Below are 20,625 nucleotides of genomic sequence, written 5' to 3' on the forward strand. Positions count from 1 at the left end.
ACACAGATACACAATGGAAACACAGTGATGGTTTTTAGTTTATAGGGTGCTTTATTAAAGCTCTCTCTCTCATTGAGGAAAATGTTATGTAAACATGACAAAATTAATAATTATTAATTTATTATTTACCTTTTTATTGTCATTAAATAATTTTTTTTATATGATAATTTTTGTATATGATGACACAGTTTGTCCTTCATGAAAAGAAAGAAGTTTAAAGGAAGGTTAATTCCCACAGCATTTAGATGGACAGTTAAAATATTTTGCTAAATGTTAGCAATCCTTCAGTTGCACCATGAGTCTCATTACAGGAGTCGCTCCCAGCCTAGCTCCACCTGGCACAGTGTCACTGAGCCGTTATCAGCCCACACCCAGAAGCCTGGGTATAGCGGCTCTGTGAAGGTGGAGGTAAAAGTGTGCAGGTGAATCATTGTGTCTCGGGAAATGCAGAAAAAGGAGAGCTCTCCAGCAGGATAGTTGAGATAAACCCCCACCCTGTTGGTGAAGGGTTGAGGTGAGGAGGACCGGAATCTCTTGTTGTTGTGGCATGGGGTGTAGAACCCATCGGAGCACTCCAGACTCCAGGACTGCTCGTTGTGTCCCAGCAGGCAGCTCACGCTGTCTCTGGAGATATTGTTGTAGGTCACACCGATGTCGACACCGCCGCTCCACAACACCTCCCAGTAAGCTGTGTCCAACAGCCCCTCCCTGCACAGAAGCTGTGGGCATTCGTCGAATCGCTCTGGGTGGTCCACAGATAGATGTGTTAACCAGTCCCGAGTTGCCTTTCTGTTCTGGTCAGTTAAGCGAAGCTCTGAGTTGGCCGTGTTGGGGTCGAAGGTCAGATAAATGGCACCTTGTGTTAAAACAAGAAAAGAAATAGTTTCATGAGCCTCTGGCTGTAAATTTTCTCCGAAAAAGCATTAAAATCTCTTCTCCTTTTTTCAAAATGTTCATTTTAACGACAATCCCCCCCTTTAACGACCGGCCTTCAGAATTATAGACAGGTTTCAGATATTACAGGCTAACAATGGAATCAAACGACCCACTCGTCGGTTTCTATTTGCATGTTTCCGAGCAATACAAGGCCTTATCTATATAAAGACTCAAACTCACTGCGGATCCAGACATTTGAATTGAGTGTTTTTTTTTTTACTTTTACGGAACACAGAATAATGCTTAATAATAATGTAAATTACATAAAGCAAGTTCTTGGTCTAATGTTTCTGGTCCAAGTAAAAGTTTAGTGTCAGGTATTTTATGATTTTAATTACATTTGCCTTTGAGTCAGCACTTCTGCTGAAATTTTAACTGTAAGATCTGTGAAAATAACCTGTTAGCCCTGAAAACTAACAGATTCCTGAAAGATTTTCTTTACGTCTTATGACCTAAAATCGATCCTCTATGCAGATGACACTATAAGGTTAAATAAAAGGAAGAAACACATAGATGTCCTCAGAGAAATATATAAAGATGCTTCTTTACTTACAGTTTTTCAAAGACCACAGGTCTTCTGTTGGTTCAGTACTGCAAAATAAGAAACAGTCCCCACAATAAAAAAAAAAATCTAAAAAGTGGCTTAGATTTGTATAAAGAGAACCTTTTCATTTCCATCCTCCATTAAGGTGACATTATGAAATACTTTAACTTACCTCAGGTGAGTTCTTAGAGGGAATAAAGTGATATCAGAGGCCAGAGCTTTCTCTAAAGATTTGACCTCCTCCGCTGGTGGCACAGGAGATAAACTATCCTTCCAGAGGTTAGTCTTGTCTTTTTCAGGAGCTGCAGAAGAAACTAGTATCAGATGCACTTGGGTCAATTTCAACCTGAACAGACCTGCAGATAGGTCTATTAAACATGCAGGCTAGGTCATGCATATAAGAGATAATTGATCTGTTAAACAATGATCCAAACATCGACAAAGAAAATAGATGCAGAGCTAATAATACTGAGCCTTACCTGTAGCTGTTTTTGATGCAAACATCGCCTCACATTGTGGTGCTGGAGCTGAGGTTTTCTCAGTATTGTAACTAGTCAGCTGACTGACCTCAGGTGTTTCCAGACCATTTGCTGTGCTGTTAAACTTCTCATCTGTTTCTGTGTCTGTCTTTGTTTTTGTAAAATTAATTTCTAAATCTGCTTTGCTGTTTCTGTGTTCCTCCATGTGATTTCTTTGAGCCGCCTTATGGAGTGGTTTCTCCCTCCCGAAAAAGCTCTTTAAAGGTTCTTCTGCTCTCTCTGCTCTGGAGGCTTTCATGCTGGTTTCACTTCTGGAGTCCTCCTTCTCTGTTCCATTCTTGTTCTCTCTGTCTCTTGAAGGACCAATTTTAAAAACGTTCGAGAGTTCTTCCTTTAAACTATTGAGGTCCTCTTTTAATAGGGTTAACGGGTTGTTAGTCCTTTCCGCTGTCTGGCTCGCTTTGGGTTCTGAATCTTTGTCCGTGAACAGTTTTTTCACTTCCTCTTTAAGCTGGTTAAAGTCCTCTTTAATCAGAGTCAGAGGGTTGATCACTGTTCTCGCTGTTTGACTCATTTTAGGGGAATCTTTTCCCTGCTTTTCCTTGCTGTTTGCCTCCTTAGGCCAGAGATCCCCCTCCTGTGTTTCAAGTTGCTTAGGATCATTTTGAAGGGACGGTTTGCTGGGAATACTCATTTTCTATCACCTTCTGGGCTCCTTTGTTTTAATCTTCAGTTTTACAGCTCCATCTTGTTATTTTCAGATGTGCTCTGAAATGTGCAGTCAGCATGTAGTCCTGTTTAATGAGAATTATATTGAATTACCTATAAATATTAACTGCATGTTACCAGAAACTGTGAATATTAAGAATATTGAGTTGAAAATGAATGATTGATGATAATGATAATGATAATGATACATTATGATGTAATTGTAGCACGATGTGTTTTCTATACTGTTTCATACATCTAGAAAAAAACAAAATAAAAATGCAAACAAAAAGTGACCCTGATGGGATGTTAGAACTTCCCAAAGACATTCAGCAACAGTCATGTGTGTCGTCCATGTGGACACAGAAAGAGCCAAACACACAAAAAAAACAGGGGATTTTCACAGACCAAAGTCAGTTGATCATATGTATATCTGAAGCACAAACTGGTTTTGAAGAGTCACACTTTTTAAAAGTCATTATGAAATCATCAACCCATTCTTAATCTCCTCAACATTCATTGTCCTCATCAGTAAGTCTAGAATATAATAGAATAGAATAGTATAGAATAGAATAGAAATCAACTTTTTTGTCATTATAGTGTCACAGTACAAAGCGATGAAATTCACTCTCTGCATTCAACCCATCCCTTTAGGGAGCAGTGGGCTGCCATTGTGCGATGCCCAGGGAGCAGTGTGGGGTTAGGGTTTTGCTCAGGAACCCAGGGTTGAGGATGTGGGGATCGAAACAGGTACTTGCAACTTTCTCAGAGCACAAGCGCACTGCTCTAACCACTAGCATAACGCTCCCCCAAGTCTCTGTATCAAGTCTGATGCAGAAACTTTTATTTACAGCCTGACGAGGATATTGGAGCCAGAAACAATACCAAATTTCTTTGGTTTTAGAGCAACCAACACAGCCCGGCCAGAACACAGAAAAAAGAATGTGATACTTTAGGCTTTAGTATCTCCTGGTTTGTCCATCCATTCATTTTCCATCACACTTATCCCAAGCAGGGTCGCGAGGGGTGCTCGTGCTTATCTCCAGCTGTCTATAGGCGAAAGGCGTGGTACACCCTGGACAGTTCGCCAGTCCATCGCAGGGCAGGTTTCTCTATCCATAGGTTTAAAATCATTAGAGATATCACTTTAATGTTCCTTCACAGAACAAATGCGGTTACCATATAAAGATTTTAGGTCTTGATTTGACCATGTTTAAGTGTAAAGATTTTTGGAAGCCAGCTTTGATCATTTAGCCATCAGGGGACATCTTTCTCCATCTGGTCAAGCACTGGCTCAAGGGCTCTAAGGAAGCTGAATCACTGGAGGCTGGCTGCACAGACTGCAGCATCACTGATCAGATTCCACACAACCTGCTCAGCTGCAAATAATAAGGGTTTAAAAGAAATATTGCTCCTTTACTGAAATTCCCTCTAACAGAGATTTTAGGTGAGACTCTTCTGCTAGCAAGAGAAAGGACAAAAACTCTTAATATCTAGAAATTATTGTCAACATAGAGGCTTTAAGTCCAAGTTTTAAGCTTACACTGTGATTTGGTCATTTTATATTTCATCCCCCATGAGAGATAACCACACACATAATGTCAGGATTTGAGGACATTTTCGAAAAATAGATCTCTATCTTAAAAAAAACACCTTAATTTGTACCAAGATTAAAATTTGTCATTATTATACCAAAATGTGGTATGTTACTTTCAAACTTCTACTTTGTTTTTATATCAATACCCCTTAAATTGAATTGATTCAACTATAATAATATCACAAAACTAAAGAGAAGTATGAGATGTTGGGATTAGGAAACTGGAAGTAAAAGTTGTGTTCAGGGTTTTCCATAAACCTCTGACCGTGATCAGGCTAAATAAGGATTCCATTTTATCAACATAATGATAGTGTATCAGATACTCACAGCTGCTTCCCTCCTTTTTTCATCATTGTTCATGAAAACAAAAACAAAATAAAAACAAAAAAACAGACCTCAATCTGATAGAATCCAGAACTGGAACCAGCGTCTCTACCAGAAACTTGCCGTCACTAAGCTCACCTCTGCTCTTGTCTGACCTGTTTGGCTTCATATTTTAGCTACACAGAAGGACCTGATTGGCTAGAGGAAACAGCAGTTCTGGTTTCTGCTTTGAAGAGAAGGAAAATCCAACATATGTTTAGATCAGTGCTGGGTTTGTCTTCTAAAAGGCTATGGGTAGTTTCAATAGACAGGCCCCTTTAAGCTTTACATCATACTCTTTTACCTAAAGTTGAATCAGCTTAGGTAATCAAAGAGGGCATTGTCTACAATTTGGGCACCAACAGTTTACATGTTTTACATGTTTTTAATTGAAGATGTTGAAATACTGGCTTATATTTGTGAAAAAGCCCTTTGGTGTAGCACAAAACACACAACATATAAAAAATCAGATGTTTTGCTAGTTATGACAGAATCTCTGGCTGCAACTTAATATTCCTTCACCAGATATTGGTAAAAAAAAAAAAAAAAAAAGATTTTTTTTTTAATAGGACAAATTAAAAAGAATCCCTCCTAAATTTTGAATTCTGACTTAGAAGGCTTAAGGTTTTCCTCAGGATCAAGTCTTCCTGTGTCCAATCAGGTGCTGCACATATAAAACATGGTGAAAGCTGCAGAAAAACTGAACTGTTTATTTGCATTTTTGAAGCATTTATGCAGTAAAACTGCCACCAAGGCAACCGCTCAGCTTACTGAATTTGAAGATCTAATTAAAAGACCTATTGATCTTTTTTTAAGTCAAGTATCAACTAAGTGCTCTTCCTCAGGTCCAAATCTGTATACTAGCAGTCAGAACACTGATCACTAATATACACATTTGGACTCAGACCTCAAGAGAAATTAGAATTTAGTTTGTCCTCTGTCACACAGCAGAGAGAAGCCGATCAGGGCAGCAACTTTGTTCACTGGCCTCCATTTTGTCAGCTTCTTGCTGCTACTGCAGCAGCAGTCCGTCTTTTAATGGATGCGTTTGGATCGCAGCCATAGATTCAAGACGACGCCAAACATCCAGGTTTCCTTTGTTCAACTGAAGGAAAACACAACAGCTCAGCTCTTTGTGCGATCTTCATTTACAGCTCTTCATTGCAAACGCATCACAGCCGGAGGGGTTGCCATGGTGATGAGATATATGCACTCTGTGGGTGTGCGTGTGTGTATATGTGTGGAAATGTGCTTTGATATAAACTTTTAAAGGATTCCCGTCTGTGAATCCAAATGAAGTTGTTTTTAAATCCCAGTTGGTGTGAGCGAGGGTCCCTAATGGAATGTTGGGCTTGCATATGTTTAAAGTTAAAGAATGAATGAATGAGATTCCATTAAATATCTCAAACTACACATGCATGAAGGTGGTAAAATTAACATCTCCCAGTTAGTTTTGCTGCAAAGACAAGATTCCATGCTTAAAAAAAAACACAACTCAAACTTGGATCATATTCTCTGTCATATAATCTCTCAGGTTTTCTGCATCATTAATTTTTTATTGAACTGAGCTCCTGCAGTATTTCAACTTGAAGGAGTGTCCCACTGTTTAATAAAAAAAACTTAATTTAAACCTTCCCCTAAACATTCTCTTAAAACAAAGCAGAGCTGGTAAAGGAATGAAACTGGGTCAGAGAGTGTCTCACGCCTTCTGTCATTTTTGTGTGCAGCTATCTGGAGCTGAGAAGCCCCCTGCTGGAGAACCAGAGAACAGCAGTTCATCATCAGCTACGGCTGCTGGAGCTGAAGCTGCAGATGGGGGCAGCAAGGTAATAAGTCCTTTATATTCTACTAGTGATAGAAAGATTAGACATTATGAAGCATTGAGGTACTTTGGCCAAGCGCTTAAGCAAAGAGTTATATTCTCTGAGCTTCATTTACATGTGAAACCATCTTCTGACTAGTGCATAATTGCAGTAAGCAATAGGGTTTGTGATGCTTGCATGCATTTGTATCCTTTAGGGCCTCTGAAAATGAAATCATGTTGTTTAGCAAAATTTTTTTTTTTAACTTTCAGAATGTACATTTTCAAAGAAAAGTAAACATACAAAGCCTGCCTGATGTTGCAGGCTTTATACGTTTTTCGGTCACTTTAGTGAAACTTTAAAATATATGTGCTAGTTCAACTTGGAAACAGTTTTTTTATTTAGAAAAAAAGCAAAAAGAAGAAAAAATAGGATGCTATATGCACACAAAGGTTGGTGTATGTTTCCCTATAATGTGGACAAGGAGTTCGTCCATTTCTGGCTTTCTGGTGGCTGATTAAAACTGGATGAATACGGTGTATACCTGTTTGCTTCTAAATTAACAAAAGTCAATTTTGGAAAATAGTGAATGTGTATTTAAGATATTGTAATAATGTACCATGGTGGGATTTTGCTCCAGTTGTCTCTGCATTCTCATGAAAGGCACTGCAAACCCTCCATATATATATAAATATACTCAACTCTCATGGATGGGACCTTGAGTCGTCTGATTGCAGCTTTTAGCCAATTTCTATGGTTATCTCCAATTTTTTATCTGTTTACGTTTCCTTATTAGGTGGAGATGGTCTTCTGGCTGCTCTCCATGCTGGCAAACAGGGACAAAGATGAGATGTCCCGGACTCTCCTGGCCCTGTCAAGCTCTCAAGATAGCTGTATCGCCATGAGAAAATCTGGCTGTGTCCCCTTGCTTGTTCAGATCTTGCATGAAGTCCCCAGTGGAGTTCCTGAGGAGACTTCAGGTGGCTCTGTTTCCAACAGCTGCAGCCGAGACACCAAATCCAGGGCAAGCGCTGCTCTCCACAACATTATCTTCTCACAGCAGGACGAAGGCCAGGCCCACCGAGAGATGAAGGTCCTGCATATGCTGGAGCAGATCCGGACCTACTGCGACAGTGGCTGGGACTGGCTTGAGAGTCATGCTGTGACGCCTTCACCTGGAGGGACTAAAACATCTGGTGAGCCAAAAAATACTCACTCAAGTTAGGTTAAGCAAATGTTGTGGCTTCATTTACCCATATAGTGATGCATACTATCTAACCATTAGCCAATTAAATCCTCACTAATATCAAAGTAGAAGTTCTTTGTTCTGAAATTGGCAGTTTATAATTGTGGGAAAGTAGAACTAAAATAACCAAGCAGGTACCAAGCAGATACTCAAGCAGATTACACCGTGAACAGATCACCATTCCAACAGGGCTACAGAGAGACACATAATTTTGCACATACATCCACACCTAAATTACAATTACTAACCTGCATACTAAAACCAGTCTAAAAATATAAAAGATTCTGTCATTTGTTGCCTGATCTACTAAAAAAACTGGAATATAGAATGACTCCCAAATTCTTTAGTTCAGGTATTCCCAAAGTCGGTTCGAGTTTCACTCTCCTGCTGCTTTTACAGGTTTCCCTGCTTAACACAGCTGATTCTGTTGACTGTACTTCAGCAAAAGCCTGTTAATCAGCTATCAAGAAAAATCAGCTGTTCTGGAGCAGAGGGAAACCTCTAAACCATCAGGAAAGCGGCCCTTAAGGCGCAATTTTTGGCATGCTTGCTTTATTTGATGTATTTAAAACTATAAAGCTTTGATCTGGCTTGAGTTTACCTGTTTTTTTGTTTTTTTTTCCATGGATGTGTAGATATTCCTGAACCTGTGGACCCTCAGATCTGTCAGGCCATGTGTGCCATCATGAAAATGTCCTTTGAAGAGGAATACAGACGCGCCATGAATGAATTAGGTTTGTGTTAGCCTTATACTAATTATTCTAAAAATGGAGAACGTACATTATTTTTAGGCATTTTTTAAGTTGTAGTTGTGAGTTTTTAGTTGAGAGTGTGTTCTTCTCCAGGTTGTCTGCAGGTGGTGGCAGATCTCATCCACCTTGAGCATGAAATGTATGGCATGCAAAATGACCCCATCAACATGGCACTGCGTCGCTATGCAGGAATGGCTCTTACCAACCTCACCTTTGGTGACGTCGTCAATAAGGTAAGGTCAAGCAGGTGAAGAAACCCAGGCAGGCAGGATCAGGATCCAAGTCTTACTTGACCTTCAGTGTTTTATTATCCCACTGCTCACCAACAGCTGTTTTCATATTACTGCAGGGTTCCTATGCATGTTTGAAAAAGTCTGCAATCTGACTAAAGATTTTAGCCCAGGACAGCTTTGGAAAAAGAAAGCCGAGTATATATGATAAATGTGTGTATTTCTAAATCTAATGCCCTCTCTCTATCCATCAAGCAACTCTTTTTGTCCTAGGTTTTTACAGATAGAAAACCCAAATACAATAGATAAATACATTTATTCTAAGTAATTTACAATTGGGGCTGAGAATATTAGTGAAAACAGTAATGAATATGGGATTTTAAAATAACCCTTGTTATTTTAAAATGTTAGAAGAATTAGCTTGTATTTTACTTAACCTGGCACCGTGATCTTCCTTCTGCAGGCCACCCTATGTTCAAGAAAGAGCTGTCTTCAGGCTCTGGTAGCCCAGCTGTCTACAGACAGTGAAGAGCTTCATCAGGTGGTGTCCAGCATTATGAGGAACCTTTCCTGGAGGGCAGACATCAGCACCAAGAGAGTTCTGAGAGACATCGGCTGTGTGTCTGCACTCATGACCTGTGCCCTGCAGGCAACCAAGGTGGGTACAGGACATCTAAATTACTTGAACCTGGAAAGGATAAGGTTGTTAGATATTTAAAAAAAAAAAGCTTTAGATCCAGTGAACATTATCCTGTCTTAGAATCCTAACAGAAGTTAAACCACTCCTACAGTAGCACATCATCACTTCATTTTACTGTTTATGTTGATGAAATTAAGTCATTGAAATGCAAACCTTATCTGCAGATTACAGAGCTAGTATTTTGAAATTGAATGAAGTTTAATCTTTTGTTGAGATAAATCGTTTTTCTTTCACCAATTATACAGGAGTCAACCTTGAAGAGCGTTCTTAGTGCTTTGTGGAACCTCTCAGCACACAACATTGACAACAAAGTGGCGATCTGTTCGGTCGAAGGGTCTTTGGGTTTCCTTGTCAGCACACTGACATACCGCTGTCAGACTAACTCTCTTGCCATAATAGAAAGCGGAGGTGGGATACTTCGAAATGTGTCTAGTCTGATCGCCACAAGAGAGGATTACAGGTGTGTAACATTTCTTTGTGAGAACATATTTCTTTTAAACATCAGTCTATTTTCCTTTACTATTCTAGAATGTAGTGGTTTTTTTATATTTTATTTAAGTATCTGTAAAAATCTGAAATAAAATAAATTCCTATTTCTTTCTGCACAGACAAATCTTGCGTGACCACAACTGTCTACAGACTCTACTGCAGCACCTACGCTCTCACAGCTTGACCATAGTGAGCAATGCCTGCGGGACTCTCTGGAATCTTTCAGCCAGGAGTCCCAAAGACCAGGAGCTTCTATGGGACCTAGGAGCAGTTAGCATGCTGCGCAACCTCATTCACTCCAAGCACAAGATGATCGCCATGGGCAGTGCTGCAGCTTTAAGGAACCTTCTTACAAATCGACCTTTAAAATACAAGGATGCTGCAGTCATGTCCCCTGGCTCCTGTGTGCCCTCTCTCTATATGAGGAAGCAAAAAGCTTTTGAAGCTGAGTTAAATGCCAAACACCTAGCTGAGACTTTTGATACGCTTGAGAAACACAGCCCCAAACACCTTAGCCACAGCAAACCTCTTAGGCATATTGAAAGTCTAGCAAAGGATTATGCCTCGGATTCTGGTTGCTTTGATGATGACGAAGCCCCCAATAACTCCAGCAGCTTGGATACTGGTAGCTATTCTATGTTGCCCATGTATCTCACAAACTCTAACGTTGTGCAAAATCAGCTCCATAGGAGAGATAATGAACCTGAGAGAGATACAGACCTGCCTCAGATGCCTGAGAAAAAACAAGCTCCTCCTGATGATGTGGTCTCTGCTGCAGCAGAAAAGCTTGCTAAAAAGATTACCAACACAGTTGCAAAAATCGACAGGCTAGTGGATGATATCACCATGCACACATCCTCTGAGGACAGTTTTAGCCTCAGCTCTGAGGACCACCTAGCAGACTGGCCTTATGCACAAGATGATCTTAACGAAGCTCGGGCAAATTCATGCTCCCCATGCCGTCTTTCCGATGTAAGTAGCTTAGCCTACAGAGAACGCCTCAGCAGAGCTCATGCTCTTTTACGGCTCAAAACCACCCACACAAGTGTATCAACAGACAGCCTAAACAGTGGCAGCACCAGTGATGGATACTGTGGCAGCAAAGACCAGATGCGACCTGCTCCTAAGGCTTTAGCAATCCAGCAACAACGACCCAACCAACTGGACTTCAAAGTGGCTCATCAGGAACATCTCAGTGTAGGATCAGTTGGTCCGAATCAGGCAAACGAGCAGGATATTCCAGAGAGAGATTCTGTGGACAATAAAGGTATGAATATCGTGGAGCAAAACAATACAGACAACGAAAAGAACCAAGAACCACAATTACAAACCCCTGTCAGTGCATCCACTAAAGTTTCCTCTGATGTAAGCATGGCATCAATTAAACTTTCTCCTAGTTATCAACAGGTTCCACTAATTCAGAGTGTGGCAAAATTTGGAGTTGCAAAGACAGCCATTAATGTTCAGGCTGCTCAGGCAATGAGGAGGCAAGCATGGGTACCTACTGTAATGACTGGTGGAAGTATTACAAAATTTTCTCCAATGAATTCCACTAGAAGTCCAACAGTCGGGACAATGGAAACAGTCCAGAAATATTCAGTGGAAAACACTCCAATCTGCTTCTCACGCTGCAGCTCACTCTCTTCCCTTTCTTCAGGTGATGGAGGGCTTGATGGACAGAGTGAGAATGAGCTGGAGAGTGATTCATCTTTGGAAATATTTGAGGTGGATGATGAAGAAGAAGTGAAGAAAGAGCAAGAAGATGAAACTTTACAGGATCTGAGTGACAGCCAGTTGCTTAAGACAGACTCAAAAACCTTACCCAGCAATGAGAAAAATCCCATTGGGATCTCTTGTACTCCCAAAAAGGAAAAGGTTTTCCTTAGGGGAGCGTCACCTGCTATAAATGAAGACAGATCTCCTTCCAGTTCATCTGAGAACTATATCCATGATACACCATTAGTTCTAAGCCGATGTAGCTCTGTAAGTTCACTGGGAAGTTTTGAGTCTCCCTCTATTGCCAGTTCCATCCAAAGTGATCCCTGTAGTGAGATGATTGATGGAACAATAAGTCCAAGTGATCTTCCAGACAGTCCAGGACAAACCATGCCTCCTAGTCGGAGTAAAACCCCATGCTGTGTTGAGTCAAATTTACCAGAGACCCACACAACAGGGATACCAGGACAATGGGAGAACAGCCTGCGGAAGTTCATAGAGATCACAGATTCTAAGGAGAGGTTCAACCCTTCTGATCTAGAAACCATGATCTATTTTACAGTTGAAAAACCCACAGAAAATTTCTCTTGTGCTTCCAGCTTAAGTGCTTTGCCTCTTCATGAGCATTACATCCAAAAGGATGTGGAGTTGAAATTAACTCCCCTACTCCAGCAACATAATGAGTCTCTCCCCTACCCTGATGAGGATGAGGAAGGATTTGACAATGGGGAACGATACAGTGAGGGCAACTCTGAAGAAGATATTGAGATTCTGAAGGAATGCATCAACTCAGCAATGCCTTCTAAGTTTAGAAGAGTAAGAACTTCCCTGCTGACTTCTATTCCCTCCAACTTACTTAACCCCCAGACCCGAAAACAAATGCAACTACAATTGAATGTTCTTTCAAATGGCAAAACACAAATTTGCCCTAGAAGGAGAAATATAGACTTGCAAAAAGACTTGAAGTTGGATGATTCTTCCCTCACAGATTCTGCAGAGGGTACACCTGTCAACTTCTCAAGCACAACATCCTTAAGTGATGAAACACTTAAGTATCCTCTAAAGAACAGGGGGTCTAGAGACTGCACATATAAAGGCCTTAGCAAACAGGAATTGTTGGACAAGGATGCAAAGAGAATTGAAGACTTGAGGATATTTTCACATTTCCACAAACCACATGGGATGAACTACCCACCTGAGATACAAATGAGCAGAATAACCAAACACGTGATACCCACTCAGAAGCTGTTAATGCAGAGCAAAGAGGTAGCTGACAGAGTGGCTAGCCTAAAAAATAGAGATAGATCTCCCAATCAACAAAGGAGGCAAGAAGATCAAGGCTCATACAGAAAATTCGAACTTCCAGTTATAAAGCAAAACCTAGAGGCCAATGTCAAGTCCAGAACACAAAAAGATAACAAAATATTTAGACAAATGACACATTCTTCAGAGGACAGTAACGACTTCTATGGTGAAGAAATTACCAAAAGAACAAGCAGAAAACAAATTAAGGAGGCAACTAGAAACACCCTCTCCCGGAGCATGACAAATATAGGTAGGGGAGATAATTCCCAAGGAAAGCCTAGAGGATTTCAGAGATTGAAACAAAATCTTTTACGTGATGAATCCCTGGCATGTTACTCACTCAGCTCCTCTGTCAGTTCACTCAGTGAGGCCGAATATGATGACCATAAATCAAAAGCACAGCAAATGTGGCAAAAAAACAGACACAATAAAACTCTCAATACAGCACATCAAACAAAGGCTATTAATATGCACTATCAGTATGACGAACAAAGCTCTCCAAGCTCTGTCAGCATGGACTCAGAGGATGACCTCCTGCAAAAATGCATAACATCTGCCATGCCAAAGCAAAGAAGAAAAATGGCTTCCAGGAAAAAGAAAGAAAATACTCTTAAACAAAAGGACTCTGACAGATGGGATATGAATGAAGAAATTGATAGTGATGATATGGGTTGGGATAATGATTCTGACCTTAATAGTGTTGAGTGGAGAGCTATACAGGAAGGTGCTAACTGTGTTGTCACTGGACTGCAAGCCTCAAAATCTCAAGATCCATCCTCTGAAGAGACAGAGTCAATTCTGTCTTTCATGTCCACATCCAGTTTTACACCGAAAGAAAAGAAATTTGCAAAAGAGAAAAAGGCTAATAAACCCCTAGACTTTGCTCAACGCAAGCCAGTTCCCAACTTGCCAGTTGTTTTCAGAGGCAGGACAGTAACTTATACACCGCAGCAAGTGACAGCTCCATCACAACGACCACCTCCCAGAAAAATGCCAAGCTTGACAGATGCTCCAAAGAACCCAAACCTTGCTCAACACAGGTCAAAGAGCCTTCACAGACTTGGCCAGCCGCAGGAAATTGAATTGTCCCTTCCAAAGAGAAGCTCTACTCCACCACCAAGGTTACCAAAAAGCTCATCCTCTGGGTCATCACAGAGCTCAACACCATCCAAGCAGTCACAGAAGAAAACAACATACCAAAGTCAGACAAGTAAAGCAGTCCAGAAAAAGCCTGCATCATCAAGTAGTAGCTCACCAGCCAGTAGTCCCCCTGAGAGAAAAGGACGTTCCCCTGTTGTTAATAAAAATGAAAAATCTCCCCCACCTAAAACTCAAAAGTCACCTGTCCGAATACCTTTTATGCAGAATTCCACTCGACAGCCCCGACCTTTATCTCCACTGGTAACCAACCAAACATCACCCAAACAAAGTAATCATATTAATGGGAAAAGAGTGTCGCCAGCCAATCGATTTGACATGGTTAGAATGACGTCTGTTCATTCAGGAAGGGGTGAATCTGATCGAAATGGATTCCTTAGACAGCTGACTTTTATTAAGGAATCAAGGACAGCATTAAGACGGGATGGCTCTCCTCACAATTCATTGGGATCACAAAAGGGATCCCCTCGAAGAACAGCTCCTGGAGCTTCAGCTGTATTTCTGTGCTCATCACGCTGTCAAGAGCTAAAAGTTGCAGTGCAAGTCCCAAAAAGGGTGCAAGTAAAAGAGCCTGCAAAAGTACATCAACCTCAAAGGACAAACCCTGGTTCTCAAAGGCAGACTACAACTTTGTCAAGGGCAACATCTAGTGAAAGAGATCTACCTGCAAGACGACCTGGACGGAGAACTAGTTCTGAAAGTCCCTGCAGGGCAGCCCAGCGAAGTGCAACTGGTAGAGTTTCTGGAGTCAGGCACCAACAGGACCAAGACACCTTTAAGCGTCATGCTTCATCACCAAGCATAAATATACTGAGTCGTGTTACCAGCCGTTCTTCGCTCCGTTCCTCATCATCTGATTCAAGTGGAAGAGCAAAAAGTGAGGATGACACAAAGAAGAAAGGCCAGAGATCCACATCTCGACGTAATATTGGAGTTACTTGGAGAAGAATCAGAGATGAAGAGGTACCACAAATTCTGAAAAGCACGCTGCCCGCCAATGCATTACCACTGGTGCCTTCTCCTGATGGAGAAAAGCCGAAACTACCCGCTCTTCCAGGAAAACTGCCGACAATAGTACTTGCATCTCGCAAGACAACTGACGCAACAGTCCAGACAGAAGATTTATCCAATGACAAAACTAACTCAAGTACCTCTCCAACTGAAACAGCTCCATTGATCTCTGAGGAAGAGGCTAGAGTGGCTTTCCTTAGGAAATTTAGTGCTACCTCTGTGAGTAACCATCAGGATGCAGATTCAGATGGCTCACTGAAAAGCCTCAGCACTACTGGTACATCAGACAGTCATGTTGGTGGAGTTGTCACTTTCCGCCAAGGATCCCCAAGCAAGTCTGCCAGAGTCACTCCATTTAACTACATCCTAGTCCCATGGCCTGCTGTCTGCAAGACCCACAATGCCAGACAGCTACAATGACAGAAAAAGCTGGGGAAAAAGCTGAGTTGTAGGGTACGTGGTCGATTACTAATCAGCATGAATGACTGCAGACTGAAGCTCAGCACTGAGATGGAAAATGTGCTGGTCCTATACCTCAAATATTTTCCCTTTTTTCTTTCCCATTTATTCCATTCAAACTATTCTCTTTGACCAACTGATCAGAGCTTCCATTTACTATCCTACTGCATTGGATGTATGCATGGAGACAGGTTGGCCCGAATGGATCACCAAAAACTTTCAGTGATGTTCTTTAATGGACATCTTTACAGAACATTGCATCTTTTTATACTTTTTTTGTATTTGTAGACTAATTGCCTGGTAGAAAAGTAGTCAAAGCATAAAAGACAATGAACATTATTCCAGCATATACATGAAAAATCATCTCTTGGAAACAATCGGATTAAACAGTAGTGTTTGTGGATAAATGTGAACTACCATTCAGTTGGACTCATGATGAGAAGGTTTAAATTGTGGTTGCCTAAAAACCTACAACTACTCCAAATTACATGCACAAAATGACTTATGAAATATTTTTACTCACCAGAAATTAGAGCCTTTGGCAGTTGTTTTATCACTTGACAACTAAGATGCTTCAGACCATTAGACTTATGGAAGTCCAAAGAGACGTTTCTCCAAATGAATATATCTACAATTACAATGTTCTATTTGTAATCAGTCTGCACACTTATATATTACCATTTTCTTCTCAACTCATAAAATTACTGAAACATGTTTGGATGTATGTAGACAAATTAACATGACCACAGTTTTCTGACAAGATTTCAACTTTAAAAACTGAGTTACTAACAGGTAAAAAAGATCATGGTCTGCTTTTGGGGTTAAACAAATTCTGTTTCAAAAACATAGCCTCTGCCCTAATATTTTAGAGCTGTAATGTGATAAAAGTCACTTCATAAATACAAGTATTTGGTTACCACAGTACTGGTCTTGATATTACAATTCTATATTTATCAGTCATATTAAGGTGTCATTAATGAAGGGATCAAAAGTTAACCCTGAAATTCAAATATTCTATAGTCTAATTGTAGTATAATGCAGAATAGCTCATATGCACTATTGATTTCTGTTTTCATTAGGTATAATAGATTATGCTTAAACGTTAAAGTAATCCTCTACCACATATGTTCAGTATGTCAGATATTGCACCTGTTTCTTTCACTAATAATCCTGCAATGGCAGTATCAGTCTCTGTTACATTCTACAATCCTATTTCTTAATCAGGTTTGTACATAACCCACCATATATAAAGAAACCTCCCGGTGAGTGTTAACGGCTGACAGCATGCTCACATACTCACTGTGTACATACACTGGTAAACATTAAGGGTACTGAATAATGCCATGATGTAATTCAGAAGGGAAATATTTTCCAAGTCCAATGTCATCTGTATTTTTGTGACACAAAAAAACATGTAAAAATGCAAACTGTGTACTGATGAACAACACAACCAAAAGCATCTGGTAATGCATCATGTTATTTAATTTTATTGATATATTCAGGTACTGTTATTGAGTATATCAACAATATGGTATCATTAGTGGTTTGGCTTTTCCAACAGCAGAAGGTACAAAGTTAAAACAGATGAGCAGTAAGCAGAGACTTCTTAGGCTGTGCTCTTATTGAACGCAGTGCAGAAGTGGTGCAGGTGCTGCCAGGAACCCAGATCATTCAAATCAGTGTGCCCACCCTGGTGAATTTTCAGAATAAACACAGTGATCTATCTACCATCCCACACTATTTTGTTTGGGGAAAATAAGAAGGCCTTTATCTGTACAGATACGTTTTGCCTGATAACTCTGGGAAAGAATATAAACTCATATGAACTTTTCTTCTTTTGAGCGCCATTTGAATCTTGAATCGCAGCAGTGGCAGCCTGTGGTCAATGTGAGTCTCTTATTGTGTCTTATTGCTGCACGCCTGCACCGCAGCTGCACCATGATGACTGTGAGTCCAGTGCTTGGCTGGATATTTTCAGACATTTAATTCAGTCTTTTTTAGTCAACAGCCTCTCACTTCAGATAACAATCCATTCGCCGATTGCGTTCTAGAAGCTCTTCATGAGGCAGTGGCACAGATTAAGCCCTGAATTGAATTAATACATATCAAATGAGCCCTGTAAGTCTATTCCTGTGCTATTTTCCTTGTGTCTGTTCTCCATCTCACTTTCCAAAGCAGTAAAGAAGGTGTAGCATATAATTTGTATGAAATGGCCTAAAATGCTTGCAACTAAGACTATGCTTTTAATACGCATATTGATGTGCCAGTCATTACAATGATTAGCATATCAAGGCTAAGGCTTTGTCTGAATGTCTGCCCTAACCCCTAAATCCCTTAATCACTATATGGAGCTGGGACTATATAGTAGACTTTACAGTAAACTCAGTTAACTGACTGTTCGGACAGGTGATCATTGCTTTTAGCTCCCCGTTGGTCATGTAACTCCACCTCCCTGCACTCTGCCTGTGGCTTCTTTGTTATTTGTTGGCGCTGTTGGGTTGCGACAGCCATAGGCGACAATGAGGCGCTGTGACAACAAATCCCATGACCCTTAAGAGGAAATTTTCTCGCAAAGTATCCAGGATATATCTGCTCATGTAGAGACCATAGATGATCACTACTTTTCAAGATGCAATGTGGGAAATTTCAAGTCCACTAATTTTTCATCCACTAGACATTCAGACACTCATCTAAAACGGCGTAACCACTATACGGTGCCCTATATGGTGGTAAGGGTGGCTTTCGGACATAGCCTAAGTCTCCACTGTATTATTTGACCCACTAGCTAAACCTGGAGATGAATACAGTATTTTGTTTGTACTTGAAAGAATTACTGTCCTCTTAAATAGACATCTCAGCAGGGACACTACAGAAAGTCAGAATTACAAGTTGGAAAGTCGGAGCAACTGGACCTTATTTCCACTTGAATCAACGGCAGTGAAACTCTTTTTAGCGGTTCTTTATAATTTTCTCAACATTTCGTCAGCTGTACCCATACAACTTTTTAGAGTTAATAAGTAAAGATGTGGCAATATTGTTTATGTCAGGTATTTGTAAGTTTTATTATTGTAACAGTGGCCTGAGTGGCCATATACAGTACAAACAATGAAGAGAACAAATATCCACATAAGGGAAACTGGATCAAAATCTCCTAAGAGATAAAGTCAATACAACTTTCCAGTTCTGTGGTAATTGGAACGCATCAGTAGGTTTTTGGTTAGCATATTGATGCTAATAACTATCACACTTTTTTGATTATTCACAGGATTATTAGCTAAGTTTCAAGTTCTCATGAATAGGTTTTGCCTTATATGAGGTTGCTAAAGACCAGAATGTTTTGGCTTATGAAGCCTTGGAATACTCCTACTGGTTTGACATTAGCATAAACCAGGTGATGTTAATGTACTTTAACCACACACAATGTGGGATTTACAATTAGACTAAAAGTCAAAGTCAATAAAACTCATATCGTGAAAAGCCAAGCCGCACAGTTAGCTGCCATGTTGTATTCTGAGGCTGAACTCTCTTAAATCTTCCACATGCTAAAGAAACTACTCTTAACCAACAAGTACAGTATATATTACCTGCTGTCTGCTTTATGGTCTAACTTTGTACCTATTACAATAGGATTTTAGGTGGTTTTCCCAGGAGTTAATCTCTGCAACTCTGTACATGTTAATATCTGCTTAAGTGTGTTGCTGTAAAGGTAGCGATAGGTGGTGAAGATTTTACAGACAATGAATTTTCACTGTAATTGTACTTTTCCTCTGTCATGAGCCCTCGAAGAGGTTCATGGAACACACGTTAACCTTGTTTAAGTGGCTGTTATAATAAAACCACCCTATTGTACTTCTGTAGCATTGTCTTAAAAAGCAATGTAACCTCTTCTTGCTGCATTCTCATCCCCAGCAAACTTTTAAAGACTGCTTCATCTGAAATACTATCAAAGTCAAGAGTTTTTAGAAGAAAACTACAAAATTAAATAAGAATGTCTGCAGTATAACTAATAATCAGAGACATCACGGGCAAAACATGGGAAACGGCTTATTTTTGTGTATTCATTGAAAATCAGTACTGAATATGGAGCTCAAAAAGGCATGAAACCCAAGATCTTTCATCTTTCAAACCAGCTGTAACTCCTGCTGCTATATTGCAATCTACACTGAAGAATTATTTCATATTTAGATTGTTCGGCAGGTCAAAATAATAAAAAAACAAACAAACATTCGAGCAGAAGAGTCGGGAAAACAATCGGATTTTTGCTCTTGCTTTAGCAAGATGCAAACTAAAATGTGAAATACTTTTCAAATACCCAAATCTGAAGCCAAGCAGCTGGCGTTGAAGAGATACAAAGGGTGGAGTATCCCCTTAGGTTAAGAACAGCTGTGCTTAGGTCCTGAATTTTTCTTCAACAATACCATTGATGGTCTTACTCACACCTGAACTGAGAAAAGTTTATAGCTGAGATTAATTTTAATATCTTGGCTCCATTTGAAAAAGGTCTGAGAGGCATTATGTGTGCCATGTTTAACATGCAAAATAACAGAAGCGTGTTGTTTAAATGTCTTCATTCCAATAAAAAGTGATGATTCCTTAAACTGCTGCATTGTCTTTCTTTTAAACAGGAAGATTTCAAAGTTCACTTACTGTGCTCAGATTTTTTTAGGTCAACAAAACAGAAAAGAACACTAAATTGTTGGTTTGAAAATCTCAACATTACTGTGTGGTATGGAGGCTGCAGCTCCGCAGACTAGAAGAAAGTGAGAAGAGAGGTGAGAACAGCAGAGATGATCATCTGGGCTCCTCTTCCCTCCATTAAAGACATATATACCAGTGCTGCGTGTCCCAAGCCCGTAACATTATCAATGACCCCACACAGCCCCACCATGGACTGTTCTCCATACTGTCCTCTGGGAAGAGGCTTTGCAGATTCTGATACAGCTTCTTCCCCACTGCCATCGGACAGCTGAACTGTTGACAAAACTCTAAATCATGTTTTTTCCCCAGCTTTTATTGTCATTACACTGTCACAAGTACAGAGCAATGAAATTAACTCTGGATTTAACCCATCCCCTTGGGGAGCAGTAGGCTTCCATTGTGCGGCGCCTGGGGAGCAGTGTGGGGTTAAGA

The 20,625-nt window shown here is 40.2% G+C and overlaps 2 protein-coding genes across 6 annotated transcripts in view; one reads left to right on the forward strand and one right to left on the reverse strand.

Annotated features, from left to right (window-relative positions):
* The window catches only part of apc2 (APC regulator of WNT signaling pathway 2), a 35,999-nt gene extending 15,906 nt beyond the window's left edge, over positions 1-20,093 (forward strand). For 2 of the 3 annotated variants that reach the window (XM_038286948.1, XM_038286954.1), the window contains exons 8-14: positions 6,355-6,453; positions 7,226-7,625; positions 8,311-8,409; positions 8,521-8,660; positions 9,121-9,315; positions 9,603-9,817; positions 9,966-15,456. In XM_038286948.1, the coding sequence (XP_038142876.1) occupies positions 6,355-6,453; positions 7,226-7,625; positions 8,311-8,409; positions 8,521-8,660; positions 9,121-9,315; positions 9,603-9,817; positions 9,966-15,456 (6,639 nt within the window). Of the gene's footprint in view, positions 1-6,354; positions 6,454-7,225; positions 7,626-8,310; positions 8,410-8,520; positions 8,661-9,120; positions 9,316-9,602; positions 9,818-9,965 lie in introns of all 3 variants that reach the window. The other variant, XM_038286961.1, reaches the window with a different exon arrangement.
* On the reverse strand, positions 35-4,745 carry LOC119784759 (E3 ubiquitin/ISG15 ligase TRIM25-like). 3 transcript variants are annotated; one of them, XM_038286984.1, is made up of 6 exons: positions 4,592-4,740; positions 2,877-2,925; positions 1,960-2,754; positions 1,653-1,794; positions 1,490-1,527; positions 35-856 (listed from the first exon to the last, which is right to left on the reverse strand). In XM_038286984.1, exons 3-6 carry the CDS (start codon positions 2,651-2,653, stop codon positions 306-308), a joined length of 1,425 nt encoding a protein of 474 aa, XP_038142912.1. In that variant the 5' UTR covers positions 2,654-2,754; positions 2,877-2,925; positions 4,592-4,740; the 3' UTR covers positions 35-305. The 3 variants fall into 3 exon arrangements, with proteins under 3 accessions (XP_038142912.1, XP_038142918.1, XP_038142902.1); XM_038286990.1 differs by lacking the exon at positions 2,877-2,925 and having other exon boundaries at positions 1,653-1,782; positions 1,960-2,753; positions 4,592-4,745; XM_038286974.1 differs by lacking the exon at positions 2,877-2,925 and having other exon boundaries at positions 1,960-2,753; positions 4,592-4,745.
* Positions 20,094-20,625: the final 532 nt, after the last annotated feature.

This window comes from Cyprinodon tularosa, unplaced genomic scaffold (assembly GCF_016077235.1).
Source record: "Cyprinodon tularosa strain WSP-4 unplaced genomic scaffold, ASM1607723v1 ctg106, whole genome shotgun sequence".
NCBI classification, from domain to species: Eukaryota; Metazoa; Chordata; class Actinopteri; order Cyprinodontiformes; family Cyprinodontidae; genus Cyprinodon; species Cyprinodon tularosa.